The sequence below is a fragment of the Neovison vison genome, chromosome 12 (genome assembly GCF_020171115.1).
Source record: "Neovison vison isolate M4711 chromosome 12, ASM_NN_V1, whole genome shotgun sequence".
Taxonomy (NCBI): domain Eukaryota; kingdom Metazoa; phylum Chordata; class Mammalia; order Carnivora; family Mustelidae; genus Neogale; species Neogale vison.
In genome coordinates this window covers 114,433,704-114,454,255 of record NC_058102.1, presented here as the reverse complement: position 1 = coordinate 114,454,255, position 20,552 = coordinate 114,433,704, and the positions used below count along the sequence as shown (strand labels likewise).

The following is a 20,552-nucleotide window of genomic DNA, read 5'->3' as shown; positions in this document are numbered from 1 at the left end:
TTAAAAAAATGTGAAATTGGAAATGTATTCTTGTGATAACATGGTTTTTCTTTTTTTAAACCCCAAGTCTTCTCCCAGTTGATATAGTTGAACTAAGATGAAAAAATTTCTTGTGTGAATGAATTGACACAACTTTGTGATAAGTCCCATTCTTGACAGCTTTAGGATGGAGAATTCCCTCTAGTGTGGAAATTTAAACTCTGCTAAGGGAAAGAATTTTCTCATTGTTTGGTCTCTTAATTTTTTCTAATAGTAATGTCATCTCTGCAGGACAGCAGGTTTATTAAATGAGTACCATATATTAAAGGGACTAATAGAACATCTGGTTTATAGTAGGCACTTAGTAAATTAGGGTTCCACATTATATTTCAAATTTAGAAAATATCTTAATCTCTTTAGATGTCTTTGAACTACAGTTATACTTTAAATTCATGCATTTAAAGGCATCTGGAAGGATATTAAGGTCTGGTCTGTCTTTTTTTTTTAACATTTTACTTATTCATTTATTTGTCAGAGAGAGAGAGAGAGCCAGTGTGCACAAGCAATCGAGCGCGCGCACACACAAGCAGGCACAGTGGCAGGCAGAGGCTGAGAGAAAAGCAGGCTCCTTTGGGGGGGGGCATGGAGCCTGATGCGGACTCCATCTCAGGACCCTGGGATCATGGCCTGAGCCGAAGGCAGTGGCTTAACCGACTGAGCCACCCAGGCATCCCAAGGTCTGGTCTGTCATGATCACTGGTATGGTCCAAGCATCTGGAGGATATGTCTAGCATACAGTAAATATTTAATAAGTGCTTTTTTTTTTAAAGGAATAAAAGAATGAATGAGTTTATTATAGAAAGCCATTACTCCAGAGAATATTGCTTAAATAGTGAATTAACATTTCTGGTTTTAAACTAGCACCATCTTATGAATTGAGTTCTGGGGTAAAAAGACACTATGAACTTAGGTTAGAAATCTTTTTAACCAGCCCTAGAGTCTCTTACAGTCTCCTGTTATCCTGACCTAACAAAGCAAGAGTTGGTGGTCTTCCAAATGTTTTCTGAAAGCTGACTTGATGACCAAAACTGAGATTTCTTTCAAATGAAGTAACACACAATACTAGTCTATTTTTCTCTGGCAAAATCCTTCTAAGACTTACTGCCAAATACCTGGTTATAATTACTCTTCTCCTCCCCAACCCCATCCCATTTCCTCTCTATAGTCAATAATAGTATGCAGCATGGCTCTAAGAAAGATTAATCTTCCTTTTGTCTGTATTTTCCTAATTCATTATGTAAAAATAAAGCCTCTTCCCAATATTAGCGCATAACATGGAGGAATTATTTCCAAATGTTTTTGCCTATCAGCGTTGTGTAAGACTGGCTGATTCACTATTTAAACAATATTCTTTCTGTCTCGCCAAATTCAATAGATAATACTTCTAGGATTTACCTATCTGTGGTTCTCAGCATTGGTTTCAGTTACACCAGAAATCTAGGACTGGGCCTTGGCATTAATATGTTTAAAGTTCTCCAGGTAATTCGAAGATGCAGGTAGGGTTGCAAATCCCTGGCTGGTTAAGTCTGTTCAGGGACATTTTCCGTAGAAATTCATTCAGTGTCAGAAGCTGGGAGAAGAGAACAGACTTGTTTAAGTTAAATAGCATATAGAAATAGGTATAGATTGTAACTTCTGAATTATATTGATAGATGATTAGTAAACATTTAAAAACTATAGCTGAAGCATTCTTGAATATATCACAAAAGCCAAAGTGCTCAAGTGCACTCAAGTGCCCAAAGTGCATCTTTATCCTTAGAGACATCTTAGACAACTAGAATTGAAAGGTTCAGAGAAATTCATGAGGCTTCTGTGATAGGTCAGTTTCTTAAAATCACAGAGATATGAGGTTTGAATCCATGTTTTCCCTGCCCAAAACTTACAATGGGTAATATTTGTCCTGTAATATTTCAGGACTGAGTTAAGGCAGTTAGGCTTCCATGACACCTACCAGCAACTTGCCCTGTCTTTGAACTCAAGTGTACATTAGATTATTTATGTTTTTGGAAGTATGTATTAGACTCATCACCTCCCTAGGTATTATTTCTCGTAAAATTCTTCTGAGATTGAGAATTAACGAAAAGACTTAATGGCAATGATAGTAATATTTGCAGCCATTATATATTATTTATTCTGTGCTAAATGCTGCTCTAACTGCTTGATATCTCTTTAGTCATTTAGTATTCACAATAACCCTATGGATAATATTATCCTTACTTTAACACAAAAAATGAGGTGGAGAGAGGAAAAACGACTTGCCTACAGTCATATAGCCAGTAATGGACATATGGGTACTTTCCATTGTTGCTTGATTAGCAAGCCATCGCACATTTACTAGTCCTGGAGTTGCTTTCTGGGAGAGGGTATCTGTCTTTGTAGTCATAGCCACAGTTTCTCTGAGAAGAAGCATCATGTATCTTTAATAAACTGGCCTTTCCTGATTAGATTATTGCTGTGGGAGGAGAGAAAAAGGGGTGGACTTAAAGAGAATTTAAAATTTGATGAGACTAAGTAAATCAGGATAGAATGCCTATAACATCTGTGCCAAAGTGTCACTTATGGTTTTGCCTCAAAATAATTGCTAGCAATTTCATCCTTTGTAGCTCAGCTATCTTCTTTGACAACCCAATTTTCCCAACATCCTGTATCCAGTCTGCTAGAAAAGAATGGCTCTCAACCTTCAAAATATATCCAGAATCCAAACACTTCTCAAAACCTCTCCTGCTGCTTGTCTCAGCTAAGATACCCAACTGATAGACTTGCTTCTACCCTTGCCCACGACAGTCTGTTCTCAAACAAACATGGCAACCATGGCCTTTTATGAACTTTAATGTTTGGCTCCTCTGCTCAAAAACTGCAGTGACTCCTTATTTCATATCAAGTAAAAGTTTTACAATGGACTTTTACCATGGATGGAGTTGTTACAATGGACTTCAAGGCCCTGTGTCATCTGCCTGCCTTCCTCACTCAACTTGCCAGCTCACTCTAGCCACACTGGCATCCTTCAGTGCTGTTCCTTGAATACACCTGCCATGCTCTCACACTAGGGTCTTTGCTCTGTCTCTTTGCCTGGAATGTTTTTCTATATTTCCTCTTGGCTCTCTCAACTGCCTTCAGTCTTGGTTCATGCCTCATCTTTTCAGTGAGGCCTTCGTGATGGCCCCCTTTAACATCTCTCTATTACCTCATCAGCAATCCTAGTATACATTCTCTGAATTATTGTTTCTTACATATTGCCTATAATATATAAATATTACCTACTGGTACGTAAATTTCAGTAGAACATTTTTGTTTTGTTTGCTGATTCATTTTGTTTCCCTAAGGGTCTTTTATCCTGAAGATACTCTATATTTGTTTGAATGAATGAGTGAAGTCAGCAACTTACTGACATTGGAGTTAGAGTATATCATGTGTATTTATTGCATAAGAAGAACAGGAGGGAAGTAGAGAAAGACTGAGACCTGTAATAATGAAAGTAGAGTGGATATGAAACGTTTTGGTTTGTTTGTGTTTTAACCTGAGAGATAGCAGGTAGAGTGAAACCCTGAAAATGAAACTTAAGAAAGGGTTTAAAGCATCACAAAAGGAAAAAACAAAAACAAAAACAAACCTATACCAAAACAAATCATGGCTAATTGTAGTCTATTTAACAGTGTGATATGTTTAGTCTTTTTCCTTATCTCTTAAGATGAATGGCTTTAGCTGTGGCCTTAAATCCTTAAAGATCAAAATGAGGCCAAAATAGTCAATAAACCAAAAAGTACAACTTGAACATATGCAATTATGAACTTAGCTACTCCTGGTGATTTTCTTTATTAATTGTGAAATGTTCTAAGATATACAGCAAATGATGTTTTAACTTCTGTAGTTGGAGAAACTAGAAGCCGAAGGGGCTCATCCTAGGTCAGGGAAGGATAACGGGGAAAAAGTACACTCACTGTTACAAGGGTGGGGAGACAAAGGAGCAATTTATGAGCTAAGCACCTGTTACAGAATTAGCTTAAATTACTGCCCTTGGTTTCTTTGGCTCTCTACAACCTCATCTCTTTGGGTTTCTTCTTGTGTGTCAGATCCACTTAGCATTTCCAGCCTGCTGGACAAAACCCATACCTGTGGACTTTCATTCCAGACTAAGATTTATTAGCTGCATTGCCTGCAAGATTTGTGAAGACACCCTGACCAAGCATGCACTGGCGCATATTAGACAGTGTGGAGAGGTGCACCTTAAAGGTTTGTGGAGAGCTCCATTCTCCAGAGCACCAATGAAGATTTCATGACCTTTACTGACTTATTTTCCTCTCTAGTTTAGAATTGTGGAGTCGTTTGCTCCCCATCTTCATTTTACAGATAAGGAAATTGAATCTTGGAGAGGTGCAGTCTCTTGCCCAGGTCATATAGATCATGGACAAGGGTAGTAGAATTTACTGTGTGTTAACTTTTGGCCAAGTGCTATGCTAATTACTTGACTTACATTGTCTTTTAAAAATCTCTCTCATTCTTCCTATTTTACAGTAAAGAAATTGAGACTGGAAAGTTAAGAAATTTGCTCAAGGTTTCATAGCTGGTTAGTGTCAGAGTTGGAATTCAATCTGCTATCACTTGCTAGAGCCCCACATCCCATCTACCTTGTGACAGCTACTTAGGGAGTGACCTGGGTCTAGAAACTGACCCCCTGTCCTCATACCTGGCCCATGCCCACTTTGTTTTAAGACATTCATTCATTGCCTGTATGCTTTGAGTTAGCAATACTTTGAGATTAGGATTTTTACTTTACTGCTTACTTTTTGAGAGGTGTGAAGATTAAATAATTTTATACAATGGTAGATATTTTCACTCTTTTCTACAAAGCTCATTGTCTTTATCATCTTGAGATGAATTACTCTCACATTTCTGGCTGGATGAAACTAACACAAAGATTAAATTCATTCCTATCTAGGAAAGGGTAGAACCAAAAGGAAAAAAAGAAACAAGATGCAAGACATGTGAGTGGCTTTGAAATTCTGTTTTAGTCACATAGGGTCAGAAATTTGGCTCCAATCGTGTCCTGTTGGGCTTACTTGAAGGAGGCAGCATTTGCTATTTTCACAAGAGTGTTATTGACGGTATCATGCCTGTCATACTTCAAAGTACGAATCCTCTCATGAGTCAACAAGAAGGCACCGGGGTGAGTCCACAGCGGTTGATCTCATGCATTCAGTATCATTTTCAGCTCGTTACCTGCAAGGAGGGAGAGAGTTCACTTTCTCTGCCATATTTTCGTGTCAGCTTGAAACATTGAGTAGTATATTGCTGGGAATCTTGGTGAGGACACCGTTTGTTCTCTGTGCTCTGAGACTCAACATTATTCTGCCTTTGCTGAAGAATGAGGTGGGACTCAAGAAGGATAAGTCCAGGACGAGCTCTTCCCAGGGATTTACAGGATGTGCCTCTAGCTCTCTGAAGTGTGTTGGAGGGCAAAGAGCAGGAGCTCAGTAATCAGGAGACTCATGTTCCAGACATGGCTCTGCCTTTACTGTGGGCCCTCCATATTGGTGAGCCTCACTTTTCTCTCTGCTTAAAAAGAATGTGCTTAAAAATGCTGCCTAGCCTTATTAAGCCCTGAGGTACCTAAAACGAGAATCAAAATCGGGCTAAAATGCTTCCAGAAAATACTTGATGAATATATGTTATTATGAACATGGTCCTCATGTTGATTTCCTTGCATTAAATATTAAGTGCGTTCCAAGATTACAATAAATTATGTTTGAACTTTCCATAATCAGAGAAGCTGGGAGCCTGAGGGGCTTATCCTAACAAAGACATCACTGCAGTCAGTGTTCTTAAGGTGGTGCCAGAAGGATAACTGGAATTTTGGAATTGGATAAGATGAGGTTATACAGAGCTGTATGACCTTTGAATGCGAAGCTTGCTGGTAGTTGAACTTAGAATAGGAATACTGCTCTAATACTAGTTTTCCGGGTTGGGGTTGCTTCTCTCCCGAGTCACACGGTGATGTCCTGCAGTGAGCAGTGGTACTCCTGGAGATAATAGACCCCACCCAAACAGTCCCCTGACTCTGTCATGGAAAGTAAATTGCTAGGAATGTTAATATGGACCCTTAGATGGAGGCTGAAGCCACCAGGGTTTTGTCTTTTTCTTTTTTTTTTTTAATCAGAGCAGGTCTTAAGGTTTATGTATGCATACATTTATTATGTTAAAATACTTCTTTAAGTAAAAGGGAATTGATGGGCTGAGAAATGAGCTCAGGCAGCCTGAAACAAGTTATTGGGCCATTTCTTTCCATAAAGTCTAGCTAGATCCACAACTGCAGAGAGCTCAGAAGATATCTAACGCACTTTTCCTTTCCCTTCCTCTGCCGTTCATGTTGTTTGTAGCTGTTTCCTCTGGCTTTCTTACTTTGCTTTTTCTAGGGGCTCCTCTTTCTGTCTGACTCTTGGAGGAAAGGGGTGTTTCAAAGCTCCAACTGAGTGTTGTCATCTGACAACACACAAATTGACATATACCTCAAGTCAGCAAGATTTTGCCTGGAAATTCTTGGTGAAGCTGAGAAAAGAGGTCATCTCCACGGCTGATTAGCTACAAACTACAACACTCTGGGCATCTCTGTTGCCTCACCAGGAAGTGGTTGCTTTCAAATACTGGATTGGGAAACCTTGAAATCTTTTTTTTCCCCCTCACCTTTGTCAGAATATTGACATTTTATACATTACTTTTGACTTTGTAAAGAAAGTTTTATTTTTTAAAATTTTTAAATTTTTTTTAGATTTTATTTATTTGATAGACAAGAGATTGTAACTAGTCAGAGAGGCAGGCAGGGAGAGAGAGGAGGAAACAGGCTCCCTGCTGAGCAGAGAGCCCGATGCGGGACTCGATCCCAGGACCCTGAGATCATGACCTGAGCCGAAGGCAGCGGCTTTAACCCACTGAGCCATCCAGGTGCCCCGAAACTTTTATTTTTGATTTGTTTTTTAGTATGGCTGAAAAATTCTGTTCTAAAAAAGGAGTTCTAAAATGTTTGGGTGATTATAACATTTCTGGGCTAAGTGTTCCCTTTCCCATGGTTATATGACTTTGATAAAAAATTATCATAACCTGGTTTTATTACTCTGTAGCTACATTCCCTAGTACATGTTATTTTAATTCCTGGGTCTTTATTTTCTGATCTTTGCTCCTTACTTGAGATGTATAGTGGGGCGTGGGTGTGATAGTTGTGAGTGCCATGGTCAGTGGAGATGTACTAGCATCAGTTGACCTGTCAGCTGGTGTTTGGCACTGAGAAAAGTACAGCTGGAGTACACGAAAGATAATTGTTAGCAACTGCAGTTGCATCCTTGGCCGTTTCTTTGTGAGCCTTGTAGATATATCTTAGTTGGACAGTGAAATGCAAGTCACTTCTGTTTTGGACACATCTGGATATAGACCTTCTGGCTTTAAGGAGGCAGAATCGGAAATACCCTCCATGGGAGTGCATATGTAATATAACTGAGTGTTGCAAAACCAGGAATGTAGTGTTTAAAGCATTTTCTAAACAGATTCTTTCCTGTATATGGTTGCTTTTGCTCTTGGAGGGCAAAAAGGGAAAAGAGAAGTTATTAAACATATTTTGATATATTTGGTAAACTCTTTATCTTACTTTACCAAACTTTTTTCAAATTTACCATTAATTAGAGAAAGTAGTGCATGGATAGATGGGTTAAGACATCTTTTCTTTGCCTTTCAAGAAAAGGTTTCACTCTAAATTTAGTATTCTGTCCATTAATGAATCTATATTCTTTTAGGTTATTAATTGATTACAGATATTTCATTAAGTGTAATCATAATTATCCTTTAAATTATCTCTGTTTTTTAGGTATGGATCCAGACTTTGTGTAGTTGCTTAAAAGTCTAGGTTTTAGGGCTTCTGTGTACCCTATTAGAGTCTGGGTTGAGAAATGAAATCATGATGCTGTGTTTAATTCAGTTTCAAAAATTTCAAATTCACAAATTCATCAAGGATTACTTCATTTAGAGTGAGCATTACTTTTGAAAGTTTATATGGATAATTTTATTTTCCCACAGCCTCCAGCTGTGTGTAAGTGATGGGCTGTTATTTTAATGTGTAGTTTTATTTGAAAAGCATGGGTAAACAGGGTTTATATAGCATTAGAGATTGCCTTCTGTCTCTTGAAAGCTAAAGTTGGTGTTACTGAAGAGATACAAATTGTTTATTCGTTTTAATTTTAGCATATCTTTTCTATAAAATAAATCTAATATCTGATTTTTCCATTTCTTATATATTGTAGGAAGAGCCGAGAAAGCCTGGTAAAGCCAGCATTCAAAGTGTGACTTTAATTATTAACCACTCAGGGATAAATTTAAGGGTGGGGAGCATATTCTTGCTTTGCAAACCATTTGCTTCTGCGGAAGACGGCTTTTTCTGCCAGCCCATGTATCTGAAGCGCCGTGCAAGCTCTGTGAGCACACTCGGCTGTGTGTAGAGCTCTCTTCTGCAGTAGGAGGGTTACTTGGTAACTCATGTTATGAAGCTGTTGGCAGCCCCTGGGCGTTTGGAAGTGAAGTACATGAAGAGAGGAGGTGAGGAGGAGCTGTGACAGCATTGTTAAGGTGGGACAAGTCAGGGGTACCCAGATACGAGACAACATGACATGCATTGCAACAGCCCAGCAAGGCCCTGAGTGGTAAAGAATAGGCCTCCGTAGTGGATTGGTTGCTTTTATATAGGGTGATGTCTGGGCGCCTCTGCATCCCTGAGAACGATTTGGGGTGGATAGCAAGCATGGCAGTGACTTTCAGAGTTGATGGAGATGTTCTGCTGGGAGAGGCCCTGTGGAATTCTGACATGAAACCAGGAGACTGGCTATCCAGACAATATTTTCTTCTCTCATTTAAGTAGTGAGTATTCTGGGACTCCTGGTGGCTCAGTCAGTTAAGCTGCTGCCTTTGGCTTAGGTCATGATCCCAGGATCCTGGAATCGAGTCCCGCATCGGGCTCCTTGCTTGGCAGGGAGATTGCTTCTCTCTCCGCCTCTGCCTGCCACTCTGCCTGCTTGTGCCTGCGCTCGCTCGCTCTCTCTCTCTCTGACAAATAAATAAAATCTTTAAGTAGTAAATATTCTGAGGAACATTTGTGGGGTTTTTTGACAATGAAATCTATTCTTGTGCCTGGATATTTCTAAGACAACACTGTGATAGGACTAGAAGGAAAGAATGAAGGGGATTGTGGGAAGGAGTGTTGGGCCGAAGTGGAAGTTTGAGAGCAGAGGGTTCATGGGGGTAGGTGAGTGTGGACATTAGTCTGCTAAATGGCAGCCAGCTACCTCCTCTTAGGCATGGCTTAATGCAGCCTCGTCTTTGCCCTCCTAGTTTCCTGTGTCCTCAGACTAGATGTGTGCATTCACTTTGGGAATGAAAGGTTGGTAGTTCAAGGCATCAAATGAGTGTTTTCCCCTTGCTCTCTGTGTCTGACTTTGATTAATATGGTTTGAAAAATGTGATGTCAAACTACAATACTGATGTCCAGTCAAGAAGGACAGTCTGTAAATTGCCTGTATAGTTTTTAGTTTTTTATTCCTCAAAGTAGCATTCATAAATGGGTTTTTGTCTTGTTTAGCCACATTCACATGTGAAAGTATATTCACTTGAGCCTAGCTTCTTAGCATAAAATTCTGGAACCCTTTCAGTAAAGCAGAGTTCTGAAGCTGTGCCAGGGTTTCGCAACCTTGGCATTATTGATACTTTGGGTGGGATAATTCTTTGTTAATGATGGGGGCTGCACTGTCCATGCAGGATGATTAGCAGTGTCCCTGACTCTGCCCAGTAGGTGTGGGTAGCGTCTTCCCACCCTCAGTCATGACACCACAAATGTAATTGCCAAGTATAATTTCCCCAACGGGGCAACTCTCCTCCTACTCCTCTTCAGAACTACTCTACTGAGTTACAGGTTCCAGGATTCAGCGTGAAAAAGAAACAATAGAGCATCTTCCCAAGGGTTCTACTATCTCTGTCACTTTGACACATTCAAGGCCTGGGTGTGGAACTTCATAGACTCTAGGCTGCACAGCTCCAGGGGCTGCCATTAACTTCAGACTTGATGTGAATGCACTGTCCCTCCTCCACCAGTTTTGCAAACGTTTGTTTGGACTCCTTAGAACTAGCATCATGTTCTAAGATGGTGCTCCTAATGGTATTTTTTTTTTTTTTTTTTATCATGAAAAAACTGTATTTAGATTTAGCCAGCTGGACTCAGTTTAGATGATCCCAATTTTGTTGGCAACATCCAAAGCATCATAGTCAGGGGCCAGCCGAACGTATGCCTTCTTCTCTCCATCAGGCCTGATTAAGGTGTTGACCTTGGCTACATCAATGTCATAGAGCTTCTTCACAGCCTGTTTGATCTGGTGCTTGTTGGCCTTGACATCCACAATGAACACAAGTGTGTTGTTGTCTTCTATTTTCTTCATGGCTGACTCAGTAGTTAGGGGGAACTTGATGATGGCATAGTGGTCAAGCTTGTTTCTCCTGGGGGCGCTCTTTCGAGGATATTTGGGTTGCCTTCGGAGACACAGAGTCTTGGGTCGTCGGAAGGTAGGTGATGTGCGGATCTTCTTTTTTTTGTGACTGTGGACGCCTTTCAGCACCGCTTTCTTGGCTTTCAAAGCCTTTGCTTTGGCTTCGGCTTTGGGAGGGGCAGGGGCTTCCTTCTTAGCTTTCGGCGCCATCTTCGTAAAAAGGCTCCTAATGGTATTTTTGACAGAAAAGACATTGCTTGCAATTCTGACCATGGGTGGTAGGATAGCTTTCTGTGGTACTGGGAAGGTGTGTAGTTTCTTTACTTAAATTTAAAAAATCACTTAATTTTCTTCCTTTATAGCTTCCCTTCCCTCCCTCCCTTCCTTTTTGGTGTAACATACTGAAAGGTGTGGTAAGTTTTCTTCTTTTAGCCAAGATTTTAATTTTATTTTTTACTCAATTTTAAAAATCAGCTAGTTCTGTGAGTGGGTTTTTCACATTTTATAGTACTGACAGTGGACCCTCCTTTTGAGAGTCTGTTATGATGAGGAATATAAAAATGGAAGGCCTATTAGAATATGTAATTCTCTGAACTGTGTTTTCTGCAGTAGCTTTGGCTTGGTTTGACAAGTGTTCAGTACAATTTAGTATTTTTGTGGACCTTTTGAAATCTCATCAGCCACAGCTTGACGACCTGGCCCCCTGAGGCAGGCAGTGAACAGAATGAGTGTTTGATTCAGCCGAATGATACTCAAGAACATCTTAGTAGAAACCTTTGGGGGAAAAAAATATCCCTCGGTTGCATCTGTCTTGCATTGTTATACTCTTAAGGAAAAAATATTTAGGGAAGTACCTATTTAAATTATTTGATTTCAAGAGTCAGTTTCTTTACTTGAGAACACTTCTGCTGGAATAAGGAAATGATGGTGTTGGTTTCTTGAAATAGAGGTTAAAAATTCAAGTCTTGAATTGTAGCTTGTCTAGGTGAAGAATGCTCCAAAAAATGTGGTGATGTTGTATTCCTGACAAACATTTCCTCTAAAAAATATTTGAACCGAAAATGTCAGTTCGAAAATGCCTTAGTGTGAGGTAAAGATACAAGTGGAAGTGATTCTTCCTTTTTAAAAAATTTTTTAAGAAAGATTTTATTTATTCATTTGAGAGGGAGAGTATAGAAGCGTGAGGCGGGGGTTGGGGGAGGAGGAAGCAGACTCCCCAGCACAGGGCTCCGTCCCAGGACCCTGGGATCAGGACCTGAGCTGAAGGCAAACGTTTAACCAACAGAGCCACCCAAACACCCTGGAAGTGATTCTTGAAGTTGAAGATATTTTCCCAAAGCCTGAGGTTTGAAAATGTAGAGTCAACCCCTTCTATGCCATGTAGCACGTATTATTTGTCAGGAAACGTTATTATAAAAGTACAGCTATTCATTAGAGAGGTGGTTTTCAGCACTCTTGTTACAGGACACAGAGAAACCTGAGTTGTGGGAGCCATTACTCAGAGATTGAGAAGGCTCCTGGTAGAGGGATGGGAAGACCAAGTCAGCGGTGCTGTGACTGTTCCTGGGGCTCTCAGTGTCTGCAGAACCATGTAGTAGCATTATTTGGAGTCATAAGGAGGAGCCACTTCTTGTTCATGTGGCCCATCTGGAAGAGACATGGAAGTTAAATTCATCAGCACAAGTCAAGTCATGCAGAAACAGCTGGACCTCGGATATTTTCTCCCTCTTCTTTTTGTATTCAACAAAGTAAAATTAAATATTGTTTTAAGAGTGAAACTAAAGTTTAACCAACCCCAGTATATGCCTTTTTCCATGAAATAAGCTCTCTCAGGGAAGATCCAGCCTTACTAGACCCAAGTGTATTGAGTTCTTTGAGTTGGTTTTCAAATACAAATGATACACAAAGCCCGCTTGCACAAAATGAAAATGTGACAAAACATATTTTGTACTACTTACATAAGGGTTCTTAGCAGTTTGTGGGGACCAGGGACATAATTCTGAAATAGAAAATTATGATAATAGAATATTTAAGATATTTTCATTTTAAGCATAGAAAAACATTGGAACAAGATAAACGAAAGTGCTTCTTATGAGGTGCTCATAATTCTGAAACAGAAAATTATAATCATAGAATTTTGAGATATTTTCATTTTAAGCATACAAAAGCATTGGAACAAGATGAACGAAAGTGCTTCTTATGAGGTGCCCTTACGGGACCTCTTTGGGTGAGCAGGTAACAGCTCATTGTTAGGGTATTGTATACAAAGGGCTATTTATAACGAATGGAAATCATATGCTCTTAATAAAGACCAGTGTTGCTTTTGAGTGTCGTTAGCCTAACAGTCTGTGGAGCCATTTCTCGTTGAACAGCTTGGTGGTTCAGTTCAGCCAGCCTGTGATGGGAGTGATCACCGGGATCGAAGTTAGCTGTGTTGTTTCTGACGGTGTAGATAATTCATCTGATTTTAGGCGTTGTTATAAGATGCTTGGTGTATGATGTTTTGGCCTTCATTTCACTTTTTTTTTTAGTCCACTGAGGTTTATCTAATACATGTATGTCTCTCTTGTTTTTTATTTGAAAATAACTGTTAATGCTGATGGTGGGAATCAGTGGGAGGTGGCTGAAAGCTGATCACAAAATTATTATTATTATTTTTTCCAGAGTTCAAACATGGTGACAGGTTTCCAGTTTGGAATTCTCACTATAGATGAAGAGACCTTATTAAGCAGAATGCTTAATACTGTAAGGAGTTAGGCAAGCAGAGAAGTTAGGGAGTTCCTTTCTTTTCTAAACTAGTATTTTAGCAAGTGGTAAATCCCTATGTGGAAGTGATTCCAGAATGTGTTGTCTTCAGCCACAGAGAAGAAGTTGGAGAGGAAGTGGAATTCAGGAAGCAAGTGTTTCTGAGAGATGCTTATTCTCTCAGGGGCCTTCTCCTGATCGGTGTCCCCAGTGCGGAGGCTCAAGTCATAACAACTGTCGTCAGTCCATAGATATACTGGCCCTGAGGAGGGGGCATTTTTCTTTTTTTTTTTTTTTCAGATTATATTTATTTATTTATATAATAGAGACAGAGAGAGGGAGAAGCAGACTCCCCACTGAGAAAGCAGGGCTTGATCCCAGGATCCTGAGATCATGGCCTGAGCTGAAGGCGGACACTTAAACTACTGAGCCACCCAGGGACTCCAGGAGGGACATTTTTAAGAAGTGTGAGAATTTGATCCCCCCCACCCCCACCCCCACCCCCAACCAGGAGTTTAAGGTTCACTTTTTCAGTAGGTCAACAAACATTAGTTCCTCCACGTATATGTTCCCAGCTGGATACCTGGAATGCAAGATCAGTGTAACTCGAACCTTGCTCTTAAGGTCCTAATGGTCTATTAAGGGAGACAGATATGCAAATGGATGATTGCAATATACAGAGGTAGAAGAGAGGCCAGAGGGATTACTTCTGCTCTGGTTGATGAGGGGATGTGGTCAGGGAGGGCTTTGCCAAGACAATCGTATGGCAATGGCAAGAGGGATGGTAGGGAAGAGGCTGGAAGTGTGCTACAGGCAGAAGGAAACTCTGTTTCTGAAAGATCCAGGGTGGATTGACACATAGGTTCATTCTGAAGTCAGTAAGTAATGTGGAACTTGTTGGTGGCTTAATCCCCGAACATCTTATGTAATGAATTATGCTCATTAGGAGGACATTTGTTCTAAAAGATTCCATAATGGATGGATGTGCATTGGAGACCAGTTTTGTGTATTTTGCATATATTCTGGATTTTGTAAAATGATTACTCAAAGTTGTAACGTGGGAGACAGAATAGATGTCTTCAGATCTGTGGAGGCAATATGCTGTTTTTGTTGAGTATGAGAAAATAGCCTTCATAGAATCCTAGAACATTCATACTATCAAGTGCCGTAGAGATCCTCACTTTACAGATATGGCAGCTGTGCTAAGAGGGATTAGTTTATAGTGGTTTGTGGTCTGAGAGCCAAGTCTCCTGATAGGGGTAGGGGGGAAGGTCAGAGCATTTTCACTCAACACGATTCTCACAACAAGGTTAAATATTCCCAAGAAGAAATTAATCTTGACCCATCTTAGGTTTTTTTTTTTTTTTTAAAGATTTTATTTGTTTATTTGACAGACAGAGATCACAAGTAGGCAGAGAGGCAGGCAGGGGTGTGGGAAGCAGGCTCCCTGCTGAGCAGAGAGCCCGATGTGGGACTCGATCCCAGGACCCTGAGATCATGACCTGAACCGAAGGCTTTAACTCACTGAGCCACCCAGGCGCCACACCTTATTTTTTTTTTTTTTTAAATCTGAGTTAGAATTATGTTAATCTGAGTTAGAATTCTGTCTTAGAGAATTATGTTAGTTATTGAGCTGTGTAACAAATTATCCCCAAATGTAGTAGCTTAGAACAGCAGTATTATCTCTCAGTTTCTGTGTCAGCAGTTCAGGCAAGGCTTAGCTGGGAGTCCTTGGCTCAGTGTCTCTTACAAGATTGCGATTGAGATATCTGCTGGGACTACAATTCTCTCAAGGCGCAACTTGGAGACATTCTGCTTCCAAACTCACTCAAATGGCTTTTCATGGCATCAAGTGCTCATTGGTTGTTGGCTGTAGACATCAGTTCTTTGCTATATTGGCCTTTCTTTAAGCTGACAACATGGTAGCTGCCTCTGCCCAGAGCATGTGATCTCAGAGACCCTGAGAGACCTGCAAGATGGAAGCCATTGCCTTGATATATGTCAGTTTGAAAGTAACATTCTGTCACTGCTGTTTGTTAGAATCAAGTCCCTAAAATCCACCTTGCATTCCAGGGGATGGTATTGTATGCGGGTGGGCTACCTTGAGATACTTCAGGGCCCGTGTTGGAGATTGCTCACCACAAGCATGAATTCAGACCCTTTAGTCTAATAGAAGTCCACTGAAACTGATTAGGGAGTGGGGGAGGGAAGAATTACTGGAAGTCTTGAGGAGATTTTATGGAAGGCAATATAACTTGAGTCTTACAAGGACTTGGAATAGGCAGTTGGATAGCTTGTAGGAACTGAGGCAGCTATTTAAGTATTTTACTTTTAAATTCTCTTGTCAGTTTTAGTTGATCTGATCTTTCTTTATGTCTCATTTATTTTTCTGTAGATCTTTATTATAAAATAGCTTTTTTTCTTTTTCTCTGGTAGCAAATGGCTACCTCAATGTCTTCAGTTCTAGGTCCACAAAAGTCTGACCAGGATCTGTGCTCCTAATTCCCCAGGTGAAAGTATTGAGTTCATTTAGATAAGTTAATAGGATGGCTTCCCCTGGGAAAGGTATTCAGTTATCTCTAGCATGGTGAAGGTCAGGCTGAGGGTATGGACGGAAGCGTTTCCACTGTTTGTTGTGGGGAATGTATATAAGGGTGAAGATGGAGGGGATAGTGAGTGATTGGGGAAGTCCAGAGAAGGGAAGTTAGAAATAATTTTCTCATATATTTGTTTTTAAAATCCATGTTTTGGTTTTCCTATGGCATTTCCATTATAATCCCCAAATAGTAGACCTAAAATGAACTAATTTAGTAAAGCTCAGGTTGGGGATAAATTAGCATCCATTTTGCAAAGACAAACCTTAGCAGAAAAGCATGATTATTTATATTAAGAAATTAACAAAAATGTCTTTGAGACTTTTGTTAACTTAAAAGCTAGAAAATCAGTAAGTTTTGGGTAAAATTACCGATAAAATTACCAATAAAATTTAAATAAAATTACGATTTCTCTTTCTGAACTTGCCCCTCATAAATTCCAGGTTCATCCACTTTTTACAAAACATTTTTATGCTGTGAACATCTGTCAGTTTTCTTATCTTAGGTTTTTTTTGTTTTGTTTTGTTTTTTTTTAGCAGTTTATGTAACCTAAAATGAAATTAGCATTTCTTTTCTTTTCTAAAATGCCCCTTTAGTGTCTTCACATACACTATGCTTTTGGCTATAATTGATTTAAATAAATTATAAGGAGTCAAAGAAGGTTTCTTTGGACATTTTTGCATGTTTACTTCCATAGCATTTTAAAATAATGCACACTTTGACATAGTTGTAAAAATTTTTGTATTAAGAAGATAGGAATGGAAAGCCTTTCCTGTAGTATTTTTCTTTTTGCTTTGTAGATTACTCAGGTGATTAGTTTTGGGTTTTGTCTTTACAGTGTGATTTGAGCAGTCCAGTAGTAGCTTTAATTAAAGCAGATTAAGTATGTGGTAAATGTTTAACTTTATACATGGTAAGACATTGTTTTGTTGGTTAAAAGTTGAGACTGGCAGAGGAGTCTCTGGGAACAGCTGTGTGGTAGATAGCTCTCTTAATAGCCCTTGGAAGTTTGTGGGGAAGCTGGTGGTGTGTACAGATGGGGGAAGCAAGGCAAGTGGCTATGGGGCAGGGCAGATGTGGAGACCAGAGGAGTGATTCTAATATGGCAGGGTCCACTTGGTTTCAGTAAGATTTGCTGGGTGGTGCTGCTTTGGAAAAATCTACTCCCATTATTTAACCTAATGTATTACTCACATAATACTCTGTTATTGCAGATTTAGATTTGGTAACTGCTGCTATTTCCTGTTAGAATCTGGTAGAGAAAAAAGGCTCTATATCGTAGTTGCAGAGATCTCTGGGAAGATGGAGCAAATTTCTCTGGCTTCTTCTTATTAAGTGCTTCTTATAATTTACTCTTTTCAGGCTGTTCTTTCTTACATTCCTGTCTCTTCGCCCCTTAACAAATGTGGAGTTGACTATGTCACTGCCCTGCCTAAAATCCTGCTTGACTCCTGTTGTGATTGGAGTAAACACAGACTTCCCTGCAGCTCACAGTTGGTAGTGTTTGTCCCTGCCTGCTGCACAAACCTCCCTTCTCTTTCAGCGACATCAGGGGCTTCCTGAATGTTTGTCAGACTACCACGCTTGTCCTTGTCTAGGTCTATGCATTTGCTGTTGCTTCTGCTTTGCCAGATCTTCCCGAAAAGGATTACCTGGTTGGCTCCTGGGCAGCCTGTGTCACCTTCACAGATGGTCTATTCCTAGAAACACAATCCAGAGAAAGGAATCCTCCCACCATCGTGGCAGCTCCATCATTTTCTCACTTCACTTTGTTGGCCTATTTGTTGAATGTCTCCCCTTCATCACCAGACTATATATAAACTCCGCGAGGATAGGGACTATGTCTGTCTTGCCCATCATGATATTCCCATTACCTGGGAATTTGGGTTTGTCTGATGCTTTCTCTTGATTAGATTCAGGTTGTATATATATTTTGGCAGCAATATTGCAGAAGTGATGCATCTTATCAAGAGGCACATGCTATCCAGTCTTCTCAGCATCAGCGATGTTAACTTTGTTGCTTGGTTAAGGGGTGGTACCATTCAGGTTTCTTCAGTGTAACGTAGCTTTAATGAGTAACAATAAGTTATTTGTGGGGAGAATGAGATGATGTAAGTATTCTGTTTCTTATCAAACTTTCATTTGTTAGTTGTAATGTCCATTAATAATTTTTTAGCTGCTTCTCCATTTTTTGATAGGCACTATAAGGAAGAGCTCTTCCTTCTCCCCATTTGTATAATTATCAGCATGGAGTCATGGATTCTTATTTTATTTGGTGAGTTGTAATCTCTTATTTTTTGTAGTTAAAATTGCCCCAGGTTTGGTTGGTGGGAGCCTCTTCAAACTGGTTCCTTTCCAAACTGTGTTCTTCAGATATATTCTTATCATTCCTAAGCACTTCCTTAGTTTCTGGCAGGATATTTGCTTTGTAGAAATAAGTTTTCTTTTCGTCTGTAAAAAAGGTTTCTTACCCTTTAAAAAAATAGGGATGTAATGTTTTGCTTTATAGAACGGTACAGTAACGTCAGTAGCAAATCATGATGCCTGTCTCTCTCTTAAATAAGTCTCTCTCTTCAACTGTTGTGATTTTGCTTGTTGTTTCTATGAAGTCTAAGAGCAGCACCTTATCTACTTGTGGCTCAGGGGCAAAATAACAGTGTGTAGATGGTCAGCAATACTTCCAGTACTGCCAGTGCATAAAGCTATCTACCCAGAGCTGATCAAATTATATAGGTAAGTAGAAGAAAACATGTCTCTGCTATTAAGGATGGGTTTATTGGAGGAAGACGACTGTACTGCACATAAGAACAAGTGAAATTGAAAAGGTGAATTTTGGCCACTGCTTTGTCCTGTTCCCATGTAAAGTGGTTTGTAGCATTTGTCTCAAGAACTTGGTGTCCTTTGTGACTGCTTGTTGTGCTCACACACACGAGACAAGGCAAGGTGAAGGCCTGACCGATTCGATCAGTAAAGATAAAACAAATCACTTTTAGATTTAGGTGGTTGATTACCTACACACAGAGAAAAGAAGAATACGCTCAAAGGTGTTAGCTTCCTGTAGTCTTTTCCCAATACACCCAGCGGTGCCGCTGAAGTAAGAGAGGCCAGCGATTGCCTGTGTCATGCAATACGCTGCCACCAGGAAGCCAAGTCTAGATTGCAGTTAAGTGGGTTTTTATTTTGGAACTCTATTTGGTTGCGGGGTGGACGAGTGTGTTGAGCGCCGTATACTTCACCAGAACCCAGGACGCAGTGAGAACCTGTCTCATGACAGCCACCAGAGGGGGAGGCTCGTGGGAGATGGTCTCTGCTGTTGTCTGAATGTGGGCCCCCCACCGCATTCATGTGTTGCAGTCCTAATGCACAGTGTGATAGTATTGGAAGGTAGGGCCTTTGGAAGGAGCTTAAGTTATGAGGGTGGTGCCCTCAGGAATGTGATTAGTACCTGATGAAAGAGACTTCAAAGAGATCCCTAGCCCCTGCTACCATGAAAGGACACAGTGAGAAGTCTGCAGCACCAAAGAGGACCCTCACCCAATCATGCTGGTACCCTGATCTTGGACCTCTAGCCTCTGGGACTGTGAGACATAAATTTCTGTTGTTTATAAGCTACCCAGCCAGTGATATTGTGTTATGGCAGCCCAGTTGGCCTAAGACAGTCTCTTAGCGGCTCCGTAGACCAGCCCCCCTTCTTGTGATATAGAAGGATCATAAGATATTCCTCCAAGTCATATTAGCTGTGGTTCAGACCTTGCCTTCATGGGCTGTTTGGATAAACGCAGGGTATCTGGGGCACCACAGCAGACCCATTCTTTTGTACCTCTTTCACTTCGTGGTGTAATTGATACCTCCATACGTAATAGTTCTGTCGCTTCTGATTCTTGGTCATTCACCAAGATGTTTTCTTCCATTGTCTTGTCCCACCTGTGTACCGGTCTGTTCTGTAAGAAGCTATTGTGTGAATGTGAATGAGGTTACTCTCAGGGCCTTTTTTCTGTCTACTGTACTCTTTATATCCAGTCTAAGTTCGAGGATGCCATTTGTTGGAGAATCCTAGGGGAAGCTATCCTTGATATATCCAGAGCCACTGGACTTCTGCAGACATCATCTCATTGTAAATAACTATGTGTGTGTGTTTTTAATTGTGGCAAAATTAGAGGTGACATAAAACTTACATTTTTAAGGGTACAGTTCAGAACCACTTAAATACATTCCCACTGTGGTACAGCCATCAGCAGCATCCTTCCCCAGAACTTTCTCATTTTCCTAAACTGAAACTGTACTTACGGAATAATAACTCCCCTTTTCCTCCTTCGCAGCCCCTGACAACTCCCTTTTTGCTTTCTCTCTCTCTGACTGGCTACCCCAGGTACCTCAAGTATGTATCCCATATGCCGAATTTGTCTTTGTGACTGGATTATTGGCCTTAGCAGAATGTCTTCAAGGTTCATTCATGGTGTAGCATCTGTCAGAATTTCATTCCTTTTTAAGGCCAAATAATATTCCATCATAATACATATATCACATTTTGTTTATCCATTCATCTACTGATAGATGTTTGGGCTCCTTCTGTCTTCGGACTATTGTGAATAATGCTTCTGCAGACATGGGTGTATAAACTTTTAATTCTTTTCGGTATATATCCAGAAATGGAGTTGCTGGGTGG

The 20,552-nt window shown here is 40.2% G+C and overlaps 2 protein-coding genes across 2 annotated transcripts in view; one reads left to right on the top strand and one right to left on the bottom strand.

Moving 5' to 3' along the window:
- The window catches only part of CCNY (cyclin Y), a 223,319-nt gene that overhangs the window by 1,260 nt on the left and 201,507 nt on the right, over positions 1 to 20,552 (top strand). The window lies entirely within an intron of this gene.
- LOC122892315 (60S ribosomal protein L23a-like) lies at positions 10,287 to 10,785 on the bottom strand. The gene has a single exon (XM_044228614.1). The coding sequence runs from the start codon at positions 10,755 to 10,757 to the stop codon at positions 10,287 to 10,289; it is 471 nt and encodes a 156-aa protein (XP_044084549.1). The 5' UTR covers positions 10,758 to 10,785.